The 18853-nt window shown below is 61.2% G+C and overlaps 2 protein-coding genes across 6 annotated transcripts; one reads left to right on the top strand and one right to left on the bottom strand.

The window, feature by feature from the left end:
- The first annotated feature begins 5331 nt into the window (after positions 1-5331).
- On the top strand, positions 5332-11903 carry YBX2 (Y-box binding protein 2). Of its 5 annotated transcripts, XM_062216534.1 has the most exons (10): positions 5332-5964; positions 7428-7491; positions 8681-8714; positions 8866-9183; positions 9517-9606; positions 10056-10340; positions 10485-10588; positions 10818-10995; positions 11360-11440; positions 11542-11903. In XM_062216534.1, the coding sequence occupies exons 1-9, from the start codon at positions 5811-5813 to the stop codon at positions 11408-11410; spliced, it is 1278 nt and encodes a 425-aa protein (XP_062072518.1). In that variant the 5' UTR covers positions 5332-5810; the 3' UTR covers positions 11411-11440; positions 11542-11903. The 5 variants fall into 5 exon arrangements, with proteins under 5 accessions (XP_062072518.1, XP_062072519.1, XP_062072521.1 ...); XM_062216535.1 differs by lacking the exon at positions 11360-11440; XM_062216537.1 differs by lacking the exon at positions 8866-9183 and having other exon boundaries at positions 5885-5964; positions 9405-9606.
- A 258-nt stretch (positions 11904-12161) lies between these two features.
- Positions 12162-17725, bottom strand: SLC2A4 (solute carrier family 2 member 4). Its single transcript, XM_062216533.1, has 11 exons — positions 17499-17725; positions 16091-16207; positions 15794-15966; positions 15580-15704; positions 15357-15472; positions 15107-15269; positions 14828-15015; positions 14610-14714; positions 14383-14484; positions 13682-13885; positions 12162-13215 (listed from the first exon to the last, which is right to left on the bottom strand). The coding sequence occupies exons 1-11, from the start codon at positions 17529-17531 to the stop codon at positions 13012-13014; spliced, it is 1530 nt and encodes a 509-aa protein (XP_062072517.1). The 5' UTR covers positions 17532-17725; the 3' UTR covers positions 12162-13011.
- Between the last annotated feature and the right edge of the window lie 1128 nt (positions 17726-18853).

Below are 18853 nucleotides of genomic sequence, written 5' to 3'. Positions count from 1 at the left end.
GAGTGCTGGCCAAGGCTGCCAAGAGCCGACAGAGGTCAGAGTGGCAGAGGACCGGGCGGAGAGCAGGAGACGGGGTGCAGGTGTGGCACTGTTGTAGCAGGTGAGAACTAAGAGCAGTTAGAAGTGAGAAGAGGTCACTCGGATTTGAGCAGCAACAAGAGGGTTGGAGGGAGAGGGTGCTGAAGTGGGAGGGTACTCAAAGGTAAGTTTACTTCTGTGCCGAGTGTTTTCCAGCGGCCTGGTGTTGTGGCACAGCAGGTCAACCTGAGTCAGCATCCCGTGTTGGAGTGCTGGTTCCAGTCCTGGCCGCTCAGCTTCCAATCCAGCTCCCTGTTAAGGCGCCTGGGGAAGCAGCGGAGGATGGCCCAAATATCCAAGTACTCAGGTACTCCCACACAGTTGCACCCGTGTGGGAGACCTGCCTGGAGTTCCTGGATCCTGGCTTCAGCTTGACCCAGTCCTAGCTGTCAAAAGCTTTTGGGAAGTGAACCAGCAGTTGGAATTCTGTCTTTGTCTCTCTGTCTCTCCCCATTTCTCTGTCAATAAGATAAATACCGGGCCAGCACTATGGCGCAGTGGGTTAAAGCCCCGGCCTGAAGTGCTGGCATCCCATATGGGAGCCGGTTCAAGTCCCGGCTGCTCCTCTTCTGATCCAGCTCCTGGCTCCTGACTTCAGATCGGATTGGCTCGGCTTCAGCCATTGCAGCCATTTGGGGAGTGAACCAGCAGATGGAAGACCTCTGTCACTCTCTGTCTCTACCTCTCTCTGTAACTCTTTCAAATAAATTTTTATAAGTAAATAAATAGATAAAATAAATACTTAAAAATTTATGCATAGTTTTTTTTTTCCCTAAAAGTATTTCTTTTGAAGACCCCCTCATAGGCATGGATTTCATGGGTTGAGCTGCCACCTACAGTGCCAGCATGGCACATGGGCACTGGTCCATGTCTTGGCTGCTCCACTTCCCATTCAGCTCCCTGCTTGAAGGCCTGGGAAAAGCAGCGAAAGATGACCCAAGTGTTTGGGCCTCTGCCACCAGCATGGTACACTCAGATAAATCCTGGCTCCTGGCTTCAGCCTGACCCAGCTGTGGTTGCTGTGGCCATGTGAGGAACAAACCAGTGCATGGAAGACTCTGTCCCTCTCTCTCTGTAACTCTGGCTTTCAAAACGAATACATAAATCTTTTTTTTTTTTTTTTTTTTTGGACAGGCAGAGTGGACAGTGAGAGAGAGAGACAGAGAGAAAGGTCTTCCTTTTTGCCGTTGGTTCACCCTCCAATGGCCGCCGCGGCCGGCGCACCACGCTGATCCGAAGGCAGGAGCCAGGTGCTTCTCCTGGTCTCCCATGGGGTGCAGGGCCCAAGCACTTGGGCCATCCTCCACTGCACTCCCTGGCCACAGCAGAGAGCTGGCCTGGAAGAGGGGCAACCGGGACAGAATCTGCGCCCCGACTGGGACTAGAACCTGGTGTGCCGGCGCCGCAAGGTGGAGGATTAGCCTATTGAGCCATAGCGCCGGCCTTTTGTAAGTTTTTGTACCAAAACAAACCTACCTTTAAATTTTATTTCCCCTGAGCTTTTTGAAGTGCCCTCATACCAGCGGCCAGAGGCAACATCATCTTTTAAGTCTTTCAAATATTACCTCAAGGTAACACCACAAATCTGGACCCTTGCAGTGCCAGGCCTGGACATGTGGGGAGGCTGGTCCACAACGAGGTTGGGCACTCACAGATGAAGGCGGATGAACGGCGATGATTCGTGCAGTGGAGAGGGGCGTGGGAGGGAGGACTTGGGTTTGTGAAGGTTCAGAAACCAGTGGGCGCTTGGTTAGAGTCTGGTTGGAAGAAGATGGGAGGGACTCAGGTCTGGAGATACAGGACTGGGAGCCATCAGGGAGTGGTCACCGGACAGGTGATCCAGACACTCCTTGGGATACCCGCATCTCATGCTCAGTGCCTAGGTTAGCCTTGGCTCTGCTCCTGATTCGAGCTTCCTGCTAATGTACACCCTGGGAGGCAGCAGGTGGTGGGTCAAGAATTTGGGTCCCTGCCACCCATGTAAAAGATCCGGATTAAGTTCCAGGCTTCTGGCTTCTGTTTGGCTCAGCCCTGGCTGGCTGTAGCAGGCATTTGGGGAGTGAGCCAGCAGGTGGGAGATCTCTCTCTCTCTCTGCTTTTTAGATAAATAAAAAATTAAAAATAGAAAGTGGTCACTGAAGCCAGGGGAGTGGATAACATTGATCCTCAGAAAGCAGTGGCAGGAGAACATGACCTGGCAAATACTGGGGGTGGTGGAAGAGAAAAAGCCGCCAAAGGAGCAGTAGGAGTGGAGGGGTGAGGCCAGGCCATGGAAGCCGTGGCCACAGCACTTCCCTGAGTGTCACGAGAGAGCCTGGAGCCATGCTCTGAACATCTCCATTGAGACAGTACCGTGGCCATTGCTGGGAGAGACTTAGTGGAAACACAGCAGAGACAGGAACCAGACAGGGCTGGTGGGGTGTGGAAGAAAAGTGAGGCGGTAAAACCACATAAGACGGCTTTCAGGGGCCGGCGCTGTGGCGAAGCGGGTTAACGCCCTGGCCTGAAGCGCCGGCATCCCATATGGGCGCCAGTTCTAGTCCCAGCTGCTCCTCTTCTGATCCAGCTCTCTGCTATGGCCTGGGAAAGCAGTAGAAGATGGCCCAAGTCGTTGGGCCCCTGCATTCATGTGGGAGACCTAGAAGAAGCTCCCGGCTCCTGACTTCAGATCGGCACAGCTCTAGCCATTGCAGCCATCTGGGGAATGAACCAGCGGATGGAAGACCTCTCTCTCTCTGTCTCTACCCCTCTCTATAACTCTTTCAAATAAATAAAATAAATCTTAAAAAGTAAATATTAAAAAAAAGACTGCTTTAAGGAAAGTCTGTGTTAAAATCATGGCGGGAGTGGGAGGGAGGCATTGGCTTTAGTGGCTAGGAGGTCCACATACCACATCTGAGTACCTAGGTTCAATGCCCAGTCCCCCTCCTGAGTCCAGCTTCCCCCAGACTCCAGGTGCTGGCATCGATAGATTAAGTGGTGAGTTCCTTCCAGCCATGTGGAGTGAGTAGCTGGCTCCCTTCTTTGGCCTGGCCCCAGTGTGGCCATTGCAGGCATTTGGGGAAGTGAACCAGCCGATGGATGGAGCAGGTGTTGGGATGCAGCGGGTTAAACCACAGCCTGCAATCTCATCTTCATCTCATATTGGAGTGCCAGTTTGAGACTGGGCCACTGTGTTTCTATTCCAGCTCCCTGCTAACTAATGTGCCTGGCAAGCAGAGGATGATGGCTCAAGTGCTTGGGACCCTGCCACCCACATGGGAGATCCGGATAGACACCTGGCTCCTGGCTTTGGCCTGGCTCAGCCCCAGCTGTTGCAGCCATTTGGGGAGTGAACCAGGGAATCTCCCTCCCTCTCTTGGCCACTCTGCCTTTCAAATAAATAAATAAATATATTTTTAAAAAATAGCAACTAGGGCTTCTGTTTAATTTTTTTCAGTAATGAACAAATCAGACAGGTGAGAGAATTAAATGAAAAGGGAGTAAGTGTGACAGAAAGCTGATGTTTTGGCCGGCGCCGTGGCTCAACAGGCTAATCCTCCGCCTTGCGGCGCCGGCACACCGGGTTCTAGTCCCGGTCGGGGCACCGATCCTGTCCCGGTTGCCCCTCTTCCAGGCCAGCTCTCTGCTGTGGCCAGGGAGTGCAGTGGAGGATGGCCCAAGTGTTTGGGCTCTGCACCCCATGGGAGACCAGGAGAAGCACCTGGCTCCTGCCATCGGAACAGCGCGGTGCGCCGGCCGCAGCGCGCTACCGCGGCGGCCATTAGAGGGTGAACCAACGGCAAAGGAAGACCTTTCTCTCTGTCTCTCTCTCTCTCTCACTGTCCACTCTGCCTGTCAAAAAAAAAAAAAAAAGAAAGCTGATGTTTTGCTAGAGTCCCTGGAGCCCTTGTTATCTATGGTACTTGAAAATATTTGAACAAGCAGAAAACTACATGCACAAACCCTTTGAATAGAGTGATCTATTGCATCTCTTCGTGGCATCTGTGAATTCTTCTCCTGGAATCAGAGCATGTGTAATTGTTGTATACAGGAACTGTCATCTCCTAACAATTTTTTTTCTTTTTTAAAAAAGATTTATCGGCTGGCGCCATGGCTCAACAGGCTAATCCTCTGCCTAGCGGCACTGGCACACCGGGTTCTAGTTCTGGTTGGGGCGCCGGATTCTGTCCTGGTTGCCCCTCTTCAGGCCAGCTCTCTGCTATGGCCTGGGAAGGCAGTGGAGGATGGCCCAAGTGCTTGGGCCCTGCACCTGCATGGGAGACCAGGATAAGCACCTGGCTCCTGGCTTCGGATCATCGCAGCGTGCAGGCCGTGGCAGCCATTGGAGGGTGAACCAACGGCAAAAAGGAAGACCTTTCTCTCTGTCTCTCTCTCACTGTCCACTCTGCCTGTCAAAAATAATAAAATAAAATAAAATAAAATAAAATATTTATCTTTTTATTTGAAAGGCAGAGTTAGAGAGAGAGAGGAGAGATAGAGCTACCATTTACTGGTTCACTCCCCAAATGTCAACAGAAGCCAGGGTCCTAGAACTCCATCCAGGTCTCCCACGTGGATGCAGGGACCCAAGCACTTGGGCCATCATCTGCTGCTTTCCCAGGCGCATTAGCAGGAAGCTGGATCGCAAGTGGTACAGCCGGGACTCAAACCAGTGCCCATACGGGAAGCCTTGTTCAACCTGCTGAGCCACAATGCCAACAGCCCCTGTGCGAGTTTCTTGATCTTATTTCAAAAAGGCTCACCCCTCCCTTCCTGTGAACTTCTTGTCATCTCTAACCTGTAGCTATCCAGTCCCCTTGAGCTCCCACGGTATCTACCACGTGACCTGTTGCTGCCACCGGCACACTTGGGAGGTTTTTTCCTCCTCTTCCCCGATTTCTCCAAATTCCGTGAGCTCAGAGTTGGGCCCAGGTAAAAGGGTCCATAACAGTGCACACGTGTGTGGTTTCTGCATCCCTTATAGCCGTGCCTTGCCATTTGGGTTTCCCTATTTTTTTTTTTTCTTTTCCTGTGAATTGTGCCCAGCGCCCTGACAGGGCCGGAAGAACCGGCGCAAGGTCTGCAGGGGGAGCGGGACCCGCGGCCTCGGGCAGCGGCCTGCAGAGGGCGCGCCGGGACCGGCAGAGGCCACGGCCGCGGGCTGCGGCGAGCGCCCGGCGCCCGGCGGGGACTCCGGCCCTGGGGAGGCGCACGTGGGGCGGTCCGAGCGGCGCGAGGGGGCACGTGTGCTGCCGGGAGGCGAGACACATGCTGTCCTGGCTTCCACAGCCTTGTCATTCTGGAAGATCCCGGCTCCCGGGCCGACTGCTGGGCTGCCCAGAAACCTGGGACCAGTCGGCCACGCCCGAGTGGAGTGGGGACTACCCGCTTGGGTGAGCCTGCGTTGTGCCAGGCACTGCCTGGGCTTCAAGCATCACTTCCTGGTTCTTACAGCCTAGTGTGTGTGTGCAGGGAATACGTCGACGCAAACGGTCAAGATCATTTCATTTTTCCGAAAGTCCCACGAGAAACACAGGGACGATGTGAGAATGCGGAGTAATGTGTAAGCTGGAGAGATCCGCCCTAAGGGACACGCCACGAGGGACAAGGCCCGAGACTCCGGAGCCGACAGTGGGCAACAGAGGCCCCTGAAACCGGTGGACAGCAGACCTGCGGCTGCCTGGAAGAAGCTCGTGGGAACCCTGTGCGGGGAGGGGAAAACACCCAGGTTAGGGCGCTGGGCTGCACGGATGGACACGCGTATCACAAGCCAGCGAAGAGCCGCGCCGTCCACGGAAACTTTGTCTCGAAATCAAAGAGAAAGGCCGCGGCTCCGCGGCTCCTGGGGTGTGCAGGTGCATCCTCTCTGGAGAAAGCGTCTACACCCGCCTGGGTGCAGGCAAGGTCGGTGCCGAGGGTGGAGGGGAGCCGCGCGGCTCCCTGACAGAACCGAAGCCGCTGACTGACGCCTGCCCCCCGCGTCGTCAGGACAACCCCGGAGCCACGCCCCCCCGCCCCGCCCTCCGCGCAGAGGCCAGGTGGCAGTTGGGGCACCACCAGCCCGTTTGATTTCCCGCGGCCGGTGGAAAGGGGCGGAGGGGGGAGGGGAAAGGAGCAGTCAGCCAATGGGGTGGGCCGGGGTCTGTCACGTGACGGCGCCGGGGCGGGGCCCAGGTGTACTTACGGGGCTGCGGACGGAGGCCTCGGCCTCGGTGCGAAGTCCGGGAGGCGGGGCCGGCGTGCGCGCCAGGGGGCTGCTGAGCTAGGATTGGCTGGTGGCCAGGAGGCGGGGCCTGCGCGCGCCGCTGCAGCGGGCTGCGATTGGCCTCGGATCGGGGCCCGCTGCCGGCGTGCGGGCGAGGCTCGGGGCGCGAGGACCGAGCCGGGCGGCGGGTTCGCGAGCCGGGGGGAGGGGCCGGGGCGGTGGCGGCGGCGGCGGCGGAGGTGGAGGTGGTGGCGGCGGGGGCCGGTACTGGACCCGGCGGGATGAGCGAGGCGGAGGCGGCAGCGGTGGCGACAGCGGCCCCCGCGGCGACAGTGCCCGCGACGGCAGCAGGGGTGGTAGCGGTGGTGGTACCGGTGCCCGCGGGGGAGCCGCAGAAAGCAGGCGGCGGGGCGGGCGGCGGCGGGGGCGGAGCCGCCTCGGGCCCCGCTGCTGGGACCCCCTCGGCGCCAGGCCCTCGCACCCCTGGCAACCCGGCGACGGCAGCCTCGGGGACCCCCGCGCCCCCGGCCCGGAGTCAGGCGGACAAGCCGGTGCTGGGTGAGGGGGGGGCCGCGCGCGCTAGGGCGGCTCTAAGGAATCGGCTGGCTGGGGGAGGGGGGCGGGGGGGGGCCCGGAGGTCCAAAGACCCACTGGGAGGGGAGCTGCCTACCAAAGTGGATTCCCCTGGTGGGAAATCCTGCCCCGCCTACTGGGCGGGAGGGCGGGGTCGGCGGGTCCAGCCAAAGCCCTTAAGGTGGGCAATCAAGCCTCAGGGTTCCTAGTTGGCTGTGGTTAGTGCTAGGTGGACCTCTGAGCCTGGGGAGCAGGTGGCTGGGGATCCTTACGCTGGGAGGGCTAGAAACACTCGGGTATGTCCCGAGGCCGGCACTTGGTGGACCAGGTGAGTACCCGGTTCCAGACGAAGGACCTGGATTTGTAGCGTGTGGAGAGAACATGCCTCGGAGTTGCAAGGGGTCTGAGGCCCCTGGTGTGAGTCCATTTGGTGGAACCGGCATGACAGATACCGTGAAACCCGGCTGGCTTGAGAGTTAGCTTGCAGGCAATAATAATAAGGAAGGCTAGACTTTGGAGTGTCTCAAAATTGAGTCCGGCCCCGTCTCTTCCCCCATCTCACTGTCCCCACTGCATCTCTGCCTGGCAGCAATTCAGGTCCTGGGCACTGTCAAATGGTTCAACGTCCGGAATGGTTACGGATTCATCAACAGGTATCCGAGGAACCCAGGGAGGGGGTGGCATGGGTGCCTTCCGAAGTGGCCTGTGGGACAGGACACCCTCCCAGCCTCCTCCCTGTCCCTGCCAAGGCACACGGTCACGGTGTCCAGCTGCCGCTGGTTGAGCCACAGCACAGATGCGGTTAGAGCTCAGTGGCGAGACGAAGCCGCCTCCACGTCTCAGAGGGCAGCGGATGATTAATGATCCGGGAACTTGGCAAACCTGGCTCTGGCCCTCCCAGCTTTTCTGTCTTCTGGAATTGCCTCATGACTTGTAGTGTGCTGGGGCCGAATGTTCAGGGCTCTCTGTGCCTCGCGGCTACACATCCAGGACTCCTCCTTGCTCACTTCCGGTCTAGGGCCATGCTCCACTCCTCTCCTTTAAAGGCTGTGGCTCGTTTGAATCCCCCACCTGCTGGGACTGCCTGAGGCCCGGAGGAGGGTAGGGGTACGAGGCGAGGCCCCACCCCTCCCAGGACCGGGAGAGGCTGTGGTGGTAGATTCTGAGCGGAGCCCGGGCTCCCTGCCTGGCCCAGTCCTCCTGGGATAGCAGGCTGACCTTTGTGTAGATCCAAGTGCTTTAGGGCGAGAACATTTGTTCTGGGGAAGGGTCTCTAACTGTGGCCGCCCCTGGGCTGGAGTCCCTCCTGGAAAACCCCTCCTGCACCCACAGCGGCTCTAGGGTAAAGCAGGGTGATGAATAAGCGAGGGGTGACTTTCCCAGTGTCTCCCCACTGGCTCCTCTATGTGGAGGAGCCGGACCCTGAGCTGCACCTCCAGGCTGAGAGGAAGAGTGAGGTTCTGTGGCTGCGGAGAGCAAGCTCCTGACGCCTGTCCCCTTCTGACTTGTCCTGCACCTCCGGCCCTGTCCCTGCTCTCTGCCTCCTGGAGTGTAGAAGGAAGGAGACGGCGGAATTTTCCAACCCCCACAGGGGTGTTGGCCAGGGACAGTTAGACCCAGCACTAGCAGGTTCTAAGGTGGCCCAGTCGACAGGGAAAGAGCTGTCCCGGCTCCTTCAAGGTGCCTTTGCCTCTCCTCAAGTTCACGCTATCGCTGGGCTTTCCGGGTACTTCTCTATGCCAGCTCTGGGGGCCCAGTGGAATGCTGGGAGGAGCGGGCCGCTAGGGAGCCCCCGTGGGGCTGAGCCAAAGCCACCCCTTAACCGCCCATCCTGTTCTGCAGGAATGACACCAAGGAGGATGTCTTTGTTCACCAGGTAAGAGCTAGCTCGCCTTTCTGAGCGGCACCTGCCCTCTCTCTGAAGGCTCTGGCTGCGGTTCTGGGCAGCACATGCTAGCACGTTTCTCCAGCTCTGAGCTCACCACAGCCTGGCCACCAGGAACTAGCTCCCCTCCCCTCTGCCTCAGGTGCCTGTATCAACGGCCATTAGCCCCACTTGTGTGGGGTTGCTCTTGCCCTCTGGGCTTGGCACGCTCACCACCTACTGGGACCTGGGAGCACAGGAAGGACTCAGGCTAGCGACCCCTGGGTGCAGTGGTTCTCAAAGTGTGCTCCCTGCGCTGGCAGCGGCAGCAGCATCACCTGGCCGCCAGCCCAGGCCCCCTGAATCAGCCGCTCCGGGCTGGGCCCCGCAGCCTGTCCTAAGGAGCTCTGCAGGTGATTTTGATGCACGCTGCCGTTTGAGAACCACTGCTTTGGTGGAAAGCGCTCTCAGTGGGACTGAGGTAAGAAGCACAGCGCCTTTCACCCACTCTGCAACTCCACGCTGTCTCCGCTCCCTCTGCTCCCCTCCCTTTTGAAGTCCCTAGAGGGGGGAAAAGGGGGCGGGAGTGTGTCCCTGTCCCGGGACCACGGTAACTTCACCTTCACCGCTCTGGCGCCCCTAGTGTAGGACTCCCCCCACCTACCCCGACTAAGGTGACCACCTTCTTGCTCCGACTTCTAGCCGCAGCCCCCCAAGTAAAATGTGGAAGAGAAACAAGTGGGCTGGCGGAGCAGCGGGGGTGAGAGGCGCGGTCCTGCCACCCTCACCTTTCTCGTGGCCTTTCCCCCATCAGACAGCTATTAAAAGAAACAACCCCAGGAAGTTTCTGCGCAGCGTTGGAGATGGGGAGACTGTGGAGTTCGATGTCGTGGAAGGAGAGAAGGTTTGGGGGCTGCTGGGGGGTAGAGTTGGCCAGGCTTGGGGCAGGGTGAGCTGGGGGTCAGCCCAGGCTCTGGCCTCTGACTGCGGGAATGGTGCTGCGAGGGATGTGCCCCTCTCACTAGGCAGCAGCATCCAGGCTGCTTCTCTGTGACCACTGAGCGCTTCCGTGTCTGCTCTCCGCAAGGGGCCCTGTTCCCGGAGGAGTAAAAGGTGGCTGCTTGCCACCGCGGCTCTTTGTCTACCCCTAGCCCCAGGCCGACCACCCGGGGACCCTAGCAGGTGTTTCAGAGGCACAAGGTGCTCCTTCCCAGATGCGGACACGCTCCACTGCCCCTCAAGGGAGAGCAGGGAGAAGCAGAAGTTGGGGGGCTGAGGAAGCTGGAGCTGCGGGTGCGGTGCGGTGCCTCTGCTGCTGGCAGAGCCCTGACTGTCCCCTCTCCACCCTCCCAGGGCGCAGAAGCTGCTAATGTAACTGGGCCCGGGGGAGTGCCGGTGAAGGGCAGCCGCTACGCCCCCAATCGACGCAGGTTCCGCCGTTTCATCCCCCGGCCTCGCCCAGCTGCCCCGCCACCCATGGTGGCAGAGGTGCCCTCCGGCGGGACAGAGCCCGGCAGTGAAGGAGAGCGGGCCGAAGACTCCGGGCAGCGGCCCAGGCGGCGGCGCCCACCACCCTTCTTCTACCGACGGCGGTTTGTGCGAGGCCCGCGGCCCCCCAACCAGCAGCAGCCGATAGAGGTGAGGGGAGGCGGGGAGTGCGGGGGTGGGGCAGTTGCCACATTCTGGAAGAGGAGTGGGAGTTGGCGAGGGTGGCTGGGAAGGGCAGTGGAGAGAGAACCTGGCTCCGGCTCCCACAGCCCACCCATGTCTTTCTGCTCTCAGGGCACTGATGGGGTGGAGCCCAAAGACACAGCCCCATTGGAGGGGGACCAACAACAGGGAGACGAGCGGGTGCCCCCACCCAGATTCCGGCCCAGATATCGCAGGTAAGAGTTCCTCTCTGGGCCTCTGTCTTCTCTACCTAGCCTGCAGCCCACAGGCAAGGGGCGGGGGGATGGGGAGGGAAGAGTTAAATCTCTTTGTGGCCAAGCTGTTCCCCAGAGAGGCTGGAGGTGGGAAGAGGAAGCCTAGCAGTTCTGGGGGGGGGGGGGGGGGGAGGAGGGCTAGTGGTCTGCCCTGGGGTCCCTGGCATCTCAGGCTCTGTTTCTCTCCTAGGCCCTTCCGCCCGAGGCCACCCCAGCAGCCTACCACAGAAGGTGGGGATGGTGAGACCAAGCCCAGCCAAGGCCCCACTGATGGCTCCCGGCCTGAGCCCCAGCGCCCACGAAACCGCCCCTACTTCCAGCGGCGACGGCAGCAGCCCCCTGGCCCCCGGCAGCCCACAGCCCCAGAGGTGAGGACTGGGAGGTGCCTGATCCAGGGGGTGGGATGCGAAAAGGCTGGGACCAACCCCTGTCCCCTTCTTCCTCTCCCTCCCCTCCTTCTCTATCCCTTGGTGCCTCCCCTCCCCCACTCTGCTCTCTCCCGTGTAGGGAGCCTGCTGGGCCCACCCTGCCTGGTGCCCTCCTCAGGCTCCTGTCGCCCCTGCAGACCTCCCTGGAGCCACCACCAGCTTGTGGCCCCTGCAGACCTCCCTGGAGCCACCACCAGCTTGTGGATGTGGCTAGGGGAAGGGGCTGGGGGGAGGAATGAGAAGGTTGGAGTCGGGGGCTCTAAAGAACAAGAGGGTCTCAACTGGCCACTGCTGTTCTCTCTAGACCTCAGCCCCCATCAACAGTGGGGATCCCCCCCCCACCATGCTGGAGTGATTCCAACTCAGGACACCCAGCCACCATCTGGTGAGTGGCTGCTCCACTCAGGGAAGGTGGCCAAGGCGGGGGACTGGGGCGAGATGATAAGTGGCTGCCATTCATGATTTCTCTCTCTCTCTCTCTCTCAGGTATCTGCCAGTTTTTCCAACTGACTTGTACCCTACCCAGCACCCCTCCCCCCTTTCCCATAATTCATGACATGAAAACATCGGCTTTTCCCTTTTCCCTGAGACTCAGGAGAGCCAAAGCTACAGCCTTTTGCGTTCTTCCCCTCTCCCCTACCAAGGGTTGAAGGAAGGGATCCATCCTTATTTTCAGAGGCGTCGACTCCCTCCCCTAAATCGGGCTGAGAAGGAACCAGCCAGCTCTTACCTTCTCCGGGTTGTTTTTCTTTCCCACCCCAGTTTATTTTTTGTTTCCCTCGAGCCCCTACCTCGGAAGCCATTCTATGAACTGTCATGTGCCACCTGAGCCTCCAGTAAAAACAAAAACAGGCTCTCCTGGTGTCCTGGCTTCTGCATCCTGGCTGGGGCCCGTGCGCGGGGAGGAGGTGGGGGCAGGGGCAGGGGGCAGGGCCTGGTCAGGGTCCCTGCTCAGGACAAGCATCTGCATCACGAGGCCTCCTGTCGCCTCACCTGCAGAGTGAGCGTCTGTCCAGCGGGGCGGGGCATGTGCAGAGCAGGGCGCCCCGAGGGCTCTGAGGCAGGGTGGGGGTGGGGAGGCAGGGAGCGCCTCCACAACAGGACACTTGTCTTCATACAGTCACTTTATAGAGGCAGCTCCATACACATTTAGTACAGCAGACCTTGGCTGCTCCTCCCTACCCCTTCTTCAAATATATACAAAATATCTGACGGCTCCTCCTAGCCCAGTGTTCACGGGCAGCCTTTCCAATCCCCTTTCCCTAGTTGGTCAAGAGCCTGTGGGTGCAGCACCCTTCCAGGAGGGGAGCAGAGGACGGCGCCGGAGCCCCCACTTGGCAGCCTTGGCGAGCAGCCGGGGTAGGGCCCCAAGCCCAGGTCTGGAGGCGGGAGCCTGTGGCCCCTTCCTCGCGCCACATATGGGCATGTGCTTTCGCATTCCCTCTCGCCCCGCGAGGCTGAGCCTGCCGTGAGAGGCAAGGCTGCATCCTTTGCCCCGGAGGGCTGAGACAGAACTCCCTTCACCCGGAGTCCATGTGGCAAGAGTCCAGTGGAAGTGCCGGCTGGCGGCCGGTGGGAACCGTGACTTCTGCTCTCCCAGCCTGCTCTCCGCCTCAGTTTGTCCCACTCCCTCCAATCCCTCTTCTCTAGCCAGAGGCAGAGTCGGGGAGGGGCATGGGGTGGGCAGGAAGGGGCTGGGCTAGGGAGGAAGACAGCAGGGGAGAGTGGGCCACGCTGCTGGCCACAGCCTAACCACCACACATAAATAACCCAAGAGTCACACGAGGGGAATGAGGGGCGCTCAGACCGGCCCTTCCCTCCTGCCTCCCAGTTCCACCAGGCTGCAGGGGAAGTCTGTCCGCCCTGGCAGGAACTGGGAGGAGGGGGTTAAAGTGCTGCGGAGGAAAGGAGGGTCCCAGGGGGCGGGGAGGGCGGGCTCCCCCACCCCTGCCTGGCTCAGTCGTTCTCATCTGGCCCCAAGTACTCAAGTTCCGTGCTGGGCTTCACCTCCTGCTCTAAGAGAGACGGCGTCCGGCGGAAGGCAGCTGAGATCTGGTCAAACGTCCGGCCTCGGGTTTCAGGTACTCTTAAGAAGGTGAAGATGAAGAAGCCCAGCAGGAGGACAGCAAAGAGAAGGAAGACGTAGGGCCCCATTGCATCCTGGGACAGGTGGAGAAAGAGGCGTTGACAGAGTAGGGGAGGGGCCGGCAGGGGTCAGCTCAGGCAAGCCAGGGAGCTGGGGATGCTACAGAAAGCAGGCGGCTCCTCTGAGGATCCCAAAGGAGAATTTCCGTGGAAAAAGGATTCTCTGAACCCCGCTCAGCTTCAGTTTTCCCCTCCTTGCCCTCCTGGGTCACTGCACTCAGTAGATCCTTTGACTACTGCCAATGCCTGGGGAAGTTTATAATGTTCCTCTGGCCCGAGTTACACCCCCTCGTTTGTTGCCTAGACACCTGTGCTGCCGCCCTCTGCCCCAACTCCTCCCGTCCCCTCTCCTTGGATTCTGGTGGAGCAGGTGTTCACCAGATTGGCCCAAAGACAAGCGGCTGGGGCCGGGGAAGTCGCTGGCTGTGCGCTGCCTGCTGCAGCCGACACCGCGGGAGATGGAGGTGGGAGGGGTACCTACCGCAACGTACTGGAACCCCATGCCGATGATGAAGTTGCACGTCCAGTTGGAGAACCCAGCCACAGCCATGGCTGCAGGGCGGGGTCCCTGGCTGAAGAGCTCGGCCACGATGAACCAGGGGATGGGGCCAGGGCCGATCTCAAAGAACGCCACAAAGCCGAAGATGGCCACGATGGACACATAGCTCATGGCTGGAACCCGCTCCTGGGGGCCGGGCAGGGAACCCAGTTCAGGCTTGGCTGGGTGTTCTCTTGCCCTTGACCCAGAGGAGAAATGAAATCTGCCTTGCAGCTGCTTGGGTCTGGGTGGCTGCGGCTCTAGCTCTGAGCACTGGTGTTGGGGCTACCCCAGGGGCTCCAGGTGGAGGGAACTTTGAGGTCCTGTGGTTCTCATCGCATTTGATTCCCCAGGCTCTGAAGCTGGGTGTTCAGAATTATCATTCCTGAGGCTTAATGGATTCTCAATCCTGGCTGCCATAGAGTTGTGCTACAGCCGCTTCCTAGACAGGCTCCAGTACAGCCAGGATCTCCCAGGCCAGCGGCCTCTGGGGGCAAGAACCCATTGGGCTGGCCCAAGGGCCAGCTGGGCCCCAGAATCGAAGGTGGAAATGGTGAAGGAATGGTGCTGGCTGGCCACAGGCCTCTTGGGGCGGTTCCCCGGGGGGTTGGGCTGCCAGCCTCCTCCCAGGCCCCAGGCCTCACCAGCAGAAGCAGAGCCATGGTCATCAAGATGGCGCAGCCACACATGCCCGCCAGGCCCAGGAGGTGGAGTGTCCGGCGCCCAGCCCGCTCCACTAAGAACACCTGTGGGGAGAGTCAGTCAGGGCTCAGCAGGCAGCCTTTGGACACAGAAAGTGGGCGGGCTCGGGGCAGGTCAGGGCATCCCAGAGTAGGACTCGGGGGACAGCGAGGCGTGTGAGGCCAGTTACCGAGACCAAGGTGAACACTGTGTTGACCACTCCGGCTCCTATGGTGGCATAGGCGGGCTGCCCTACCCCTGCTGTCTCGAAGATGCTGGTCGAATAATAGAAAACCTAGAGGTGAGAGAGAAGCAAAGGTGATGGCAGGGGCTTTCCGCCATCCCCTCTAACCACACCAAGCTGGCCCGGCCCTGACTCCTGCCTGCGGGGGGCTGCCCCCTACATACAGCGTTGATGCCCGAGAGCTGCTGGCTCAGCTGCAGCACCACGGCAATGATGAGGGGCTGCCGGTGGGTGCGGCTGCCCAGGAGTTGGAGCAGGGACAGTGGCCGCTCTCGCTCCAGCTTCCGCTTCTCATCTTTCAGCTCTGCCAGGGCTCCAGACACATCGGCCCAGCCTGTCAGGCGCTTCAGACCTGGGGAGGGGGAGGGTCGTGCTTGAGGGGTGCGGAGAGCAGGCCAGGCACTTGCTAGCAAGGCGGGGCGGAGGCAAGGGCCAGAGCTCACTCTTTCTGGCCGGCCCCTCCAGGTTCCGGATGATGTAGAGATAGCGGGGGCTCTCGGGGCAGAAGGGCAGCAGGATCAGCTGCAGGAGGGCAGGGAGCACCGTGATGCCCAGGAGCAGCGGCCACAGGGTGGCGGTGCCCAGCATGGACTCCAAGCCCAGCACCTGTGGGGAGGGAGGCAGGTCAGCCAGCTCCCCTACCTTACCCAGGAAGCCCCCTCAATTTATTCTCCGATGCCACCGTCCACCCACCTGGGCAATCAGAATGCCAATGACGATGGCCAGCTGGTTGAGCGTCCCCAAGGCGCCTCGCAGGTGAGTGGGGGCGATCTCCCCCACATACATGGGCACAAGGCCTGATGTCAGCCCTGCACGGAGGGAAGAGAAGGTTGAGGGCGGCTGCTCGCTCCAGCAGAAGCCCAGGCGTGGTGAGGGGGAGCAGGGTGCTTGGCTGGGCTGTGGTGCCGGTGGGTACCTGAGTAGGCGCCAATGAGGAACCGTCCAAGGATGAGCATCTCATAGGAGGCAGCGGCATTGGCCAGGCCCATGAGGGTGCCCCCCAGCACGGCCAGGACGTTGTTGGCCAGCATCGCCCTCTTCCTGGCAGGCAGAGCGGGGTCTGTGAGCTACAGGTCGCCCGTGCCAGAGACCCGTTCCTGTTCCCCCGCCCCTGCCCCCCAGCCCCATACCTTCCCAGCCACTGGGAGATGATGCCAATGAGGAAGGAGGAAATCATGCCGCCCACGGAGAAGATGGCCACAGAGAGGGCCCAGAGTGTGGTGAGGGTGCCGGGCGGGATGGAGCCGGGGCCCTCGGGCCCCTGCCTCCCGAGCCACGTCTCATTGTAGCTCTGTTCAATCACCTAGGGGGACAGCACAGGAGTGACTCCTGCAGACCTGGCCCTTCCTGCCACCTTTTAGTCAGTCCCCACCCCCACCCCCCACCCCCGCCTGGGCCCCTCCACCTGGCCATCTGCAGGGACTCACCTTCTGCGGGGCATTGATGACCCCAATGTTGTAGCCAAACTGCAGGGACCCAAGCACAGCCGAGAACACGGCGAGCACCAGGGTTCCGGTGACCCGCTGCTGGGGGGGTTCCCCATCCTGCACAGGCAGAGGCAGAGGGCACGGCCGTCACAGGGCAACCCACTTGCCTCCCTTCCTCCCATGCCCGGCGCCCAGCTGCAGCCGGACGACGCTGGGTTCCATCCAACGAGCTGGGTGAGGGAAACTGGGCCATATTAGGAATTGCACAAAGATCTCAATATAAACAGCAGCACACAGAACTCAAAGGCAGCTGGGGGCGTGGAGGAGAGGCTGAAGGTTTGAGTCCACAAGGCAGAGAAATGTTGGAGGACCTAAGCCTCAGAATTCCCCCCTGTGACCTTGGGACAGGCTTGGCCTTGAGAGCTCAGGTTTGTGTGACCTTGGGCGAGTCACTTCCCCGTTCTGGACTTAGGCTTCCTCTTCTGTTGGGGGGGGGGGGGATGTCACCTGCCTTGCCCACCTGTCGGTGAAAGTGTTGCGAAAATCAAAGGCCAGTGTTATCGGTAGTCCTGACGTCGTTGCTGGTTTAATAAATAAATTGATAAGCACTTTATTGTCAGGGGCCACTGTCCCCCTCCCTGCCCTCTGGGGGTTCTCAAGGCCAGCTCCAGGAGGCCCCCCGACCGGCCCAAGAAGGGCAAGTGCAGGTCGTCGCTCGGGGGCAGTCCCCTCTTGTCTCTGCCCTGGCCTTCCCTCCCGCTCTGAGCGCCCATCAAGGGCGGGGGGCCATGCCCCGGTTTTGCCCAGAGAGCCCTCCCCAGGGAGGAGGGCAGGATGGTGGTGTGAGGGGCGGTGGCGGTGGTGGCTGCTCGCTGGCGGCACAGACTGTCTCCAAGCGGAAACCTGAGCCGGGGGAAGGGGGGCTGACACTCCCCTGCCCCTCCACCAACCATAGGGCCAAGGGAAAGTTCAACGTGCTGGACGGCGGCCAGGGATGGGGGTGGAGGCCCACGGAGAGCCTCAGTCCTCGAAACACCGCCCAGGAGCAGGGACCGCCGGGCAGCTCCTTGGGGGCAAGACCCGCCTGGATCTGCTCTGCCCAGATGCAGGGCAGGGCGTCCTCGATGCGGGCGCAGTGCGCCCCGTGCTGGGGGAGCGGGTGAACCCTGAACTCGCGGAATCCAGCTGTGGCCAGAGCCCCCAGATGGTCCTCCGGACCTACTCCGCCTCTTGGCGGGATTGGAATCTGACAGTCACGGGATGCACAGACCGGGTATAAATAGCCAGCCCCCCACCTCCACTCCCTGCGCCTGCGCAGGGACCGCCCCCTAGCTGACCCCAATCGCGACCCCAGCCCAGGACAAGCGAAACCGGTGCCCCCGCCCCGCCCCCGCATGATGGTCCCTACTTCGGAGCCGATCTGTTGGAAACCCGACGGCATCTTAGAAGAGCTGGAGGCCACAGGGGCTGCGGTGATGAAAGAGGCGACTGGCGGTCTGTGGTCCCGGCCTGACGGGCGCAAGGCTCGGGGACCACGGGGGTCCCGGAGCGCTGTGCGGAGGGCGAGGCTTGGGGGACCCCCCAGCCAGACGCCAAAGAGCCAGAGACCTGCGGGGCTCCCAGGGATCTGGCAGAGCCTGGCTGCGGGAAAAGACGCGAGGAGCCCCCGCCACTTCACTCCCGCACCCCGCCTCCCACGGGCCACGCCCTTCACGACGCCCATTGGCCAGCAGCCCGCACACCCCAGAAGGCCACGCCCCCTCGCTAAGCCCGGGAGGTAGAGTCGGGCATTAGTCTGGCAGGCCGGCGAGGCCGCGCCCCTCTGCGTGTGGGCCGGACGCACCCCTCAGGTTCCCGCCAGCCGCTGGCTGGGAAGATTTGAGAACCCGGCCCTCGGAACAAAAGACCCCGCCCACCCACGTGTTAGGACCCGCCCACCAGCCAAAAATCCCAGGCCGAGGAAATTTATCTAGGAGTCTAGCTCGGTGGGCGGGCCGGCGGGGTCTAGAGGCGGGGAACGGCCAGGTGTACCTGCCTAGGGATACTCCAGAGGCAGAAGACGAAGTGCGTGAGCCCCAGCGCGGGGTTGGTTAAGAGCAACGCCCCCAAGTAACCCGGAGCGGCTATTTTTAGCTCCCACGTTGGGAGCCGCCAAATGTCAGGTCCCGGGTGTCCCAGCACGTCCCGGGCGGGGGAGGGCAGGAGATGGAGCCTTAAAGCGTCCGCTTCCCACGCGAGGGTTGCCCTGGGGACAAGGAGACGCCTGTGCCGGCGGGTCCGGTCCGGTAGCGCGTCTTTCCACACGTGCCGGCTCCGGGGAGCGCATCTCCGGCCGTCCCCCTTCCACGTCCCCCGCGGAGGGTTCCCGTAGGCGGCCCGACGGGCCAGTGGTCACTCCGACCACGTCGCTAGCCCCGAGGTCCCTCAGCCACCACCCACGTGCTGACCGCGTGGGCGACACGCTCTGCGGAGGCTGCCCCGGGTTTGGGTCCGCAGTGGACGTCAGCGGAGAGGGCGCGACCTAGGTTGCCGAGTGGAGAGCGCGAGAAGCCCGCCGGACGGCCGGAGTGCCCAGCGCCCGGCTCGGAGAGTCCGCCTCCGAAGTGCGGGCCTGCAGTGCCACCTGGAGGGAGACCGAGGAGCCACAGCGGATTGGAGCAGGGCTGTGGCCCCGCGCTGTCCGAGGCGCTCCGGATCCGGGTGTCCACCTACTGCCGGGGTGGGCACGCACATGAGTAGCATCTCCAAGCCTGCCCCTCTTCC

This window comes from Lepus europaeus, chromosome 18 (genome assembly GCF_033115175.1).
Source record: "Lepus europaeus isolate LE1 chromosome 18, mLepTim1.pri, whole genome shotgun sequence".
Lineage (NCBI taxonomy): Eukaryota > Metazoa > Chordata > Mammalia > Lagomorpha > Leporidae > Lepus > Lepus europaeus.
Note: the sequence above shows the minus strand (reverse complement) of the source record. Positions and strands in the feature narration are given on the sequence as shown.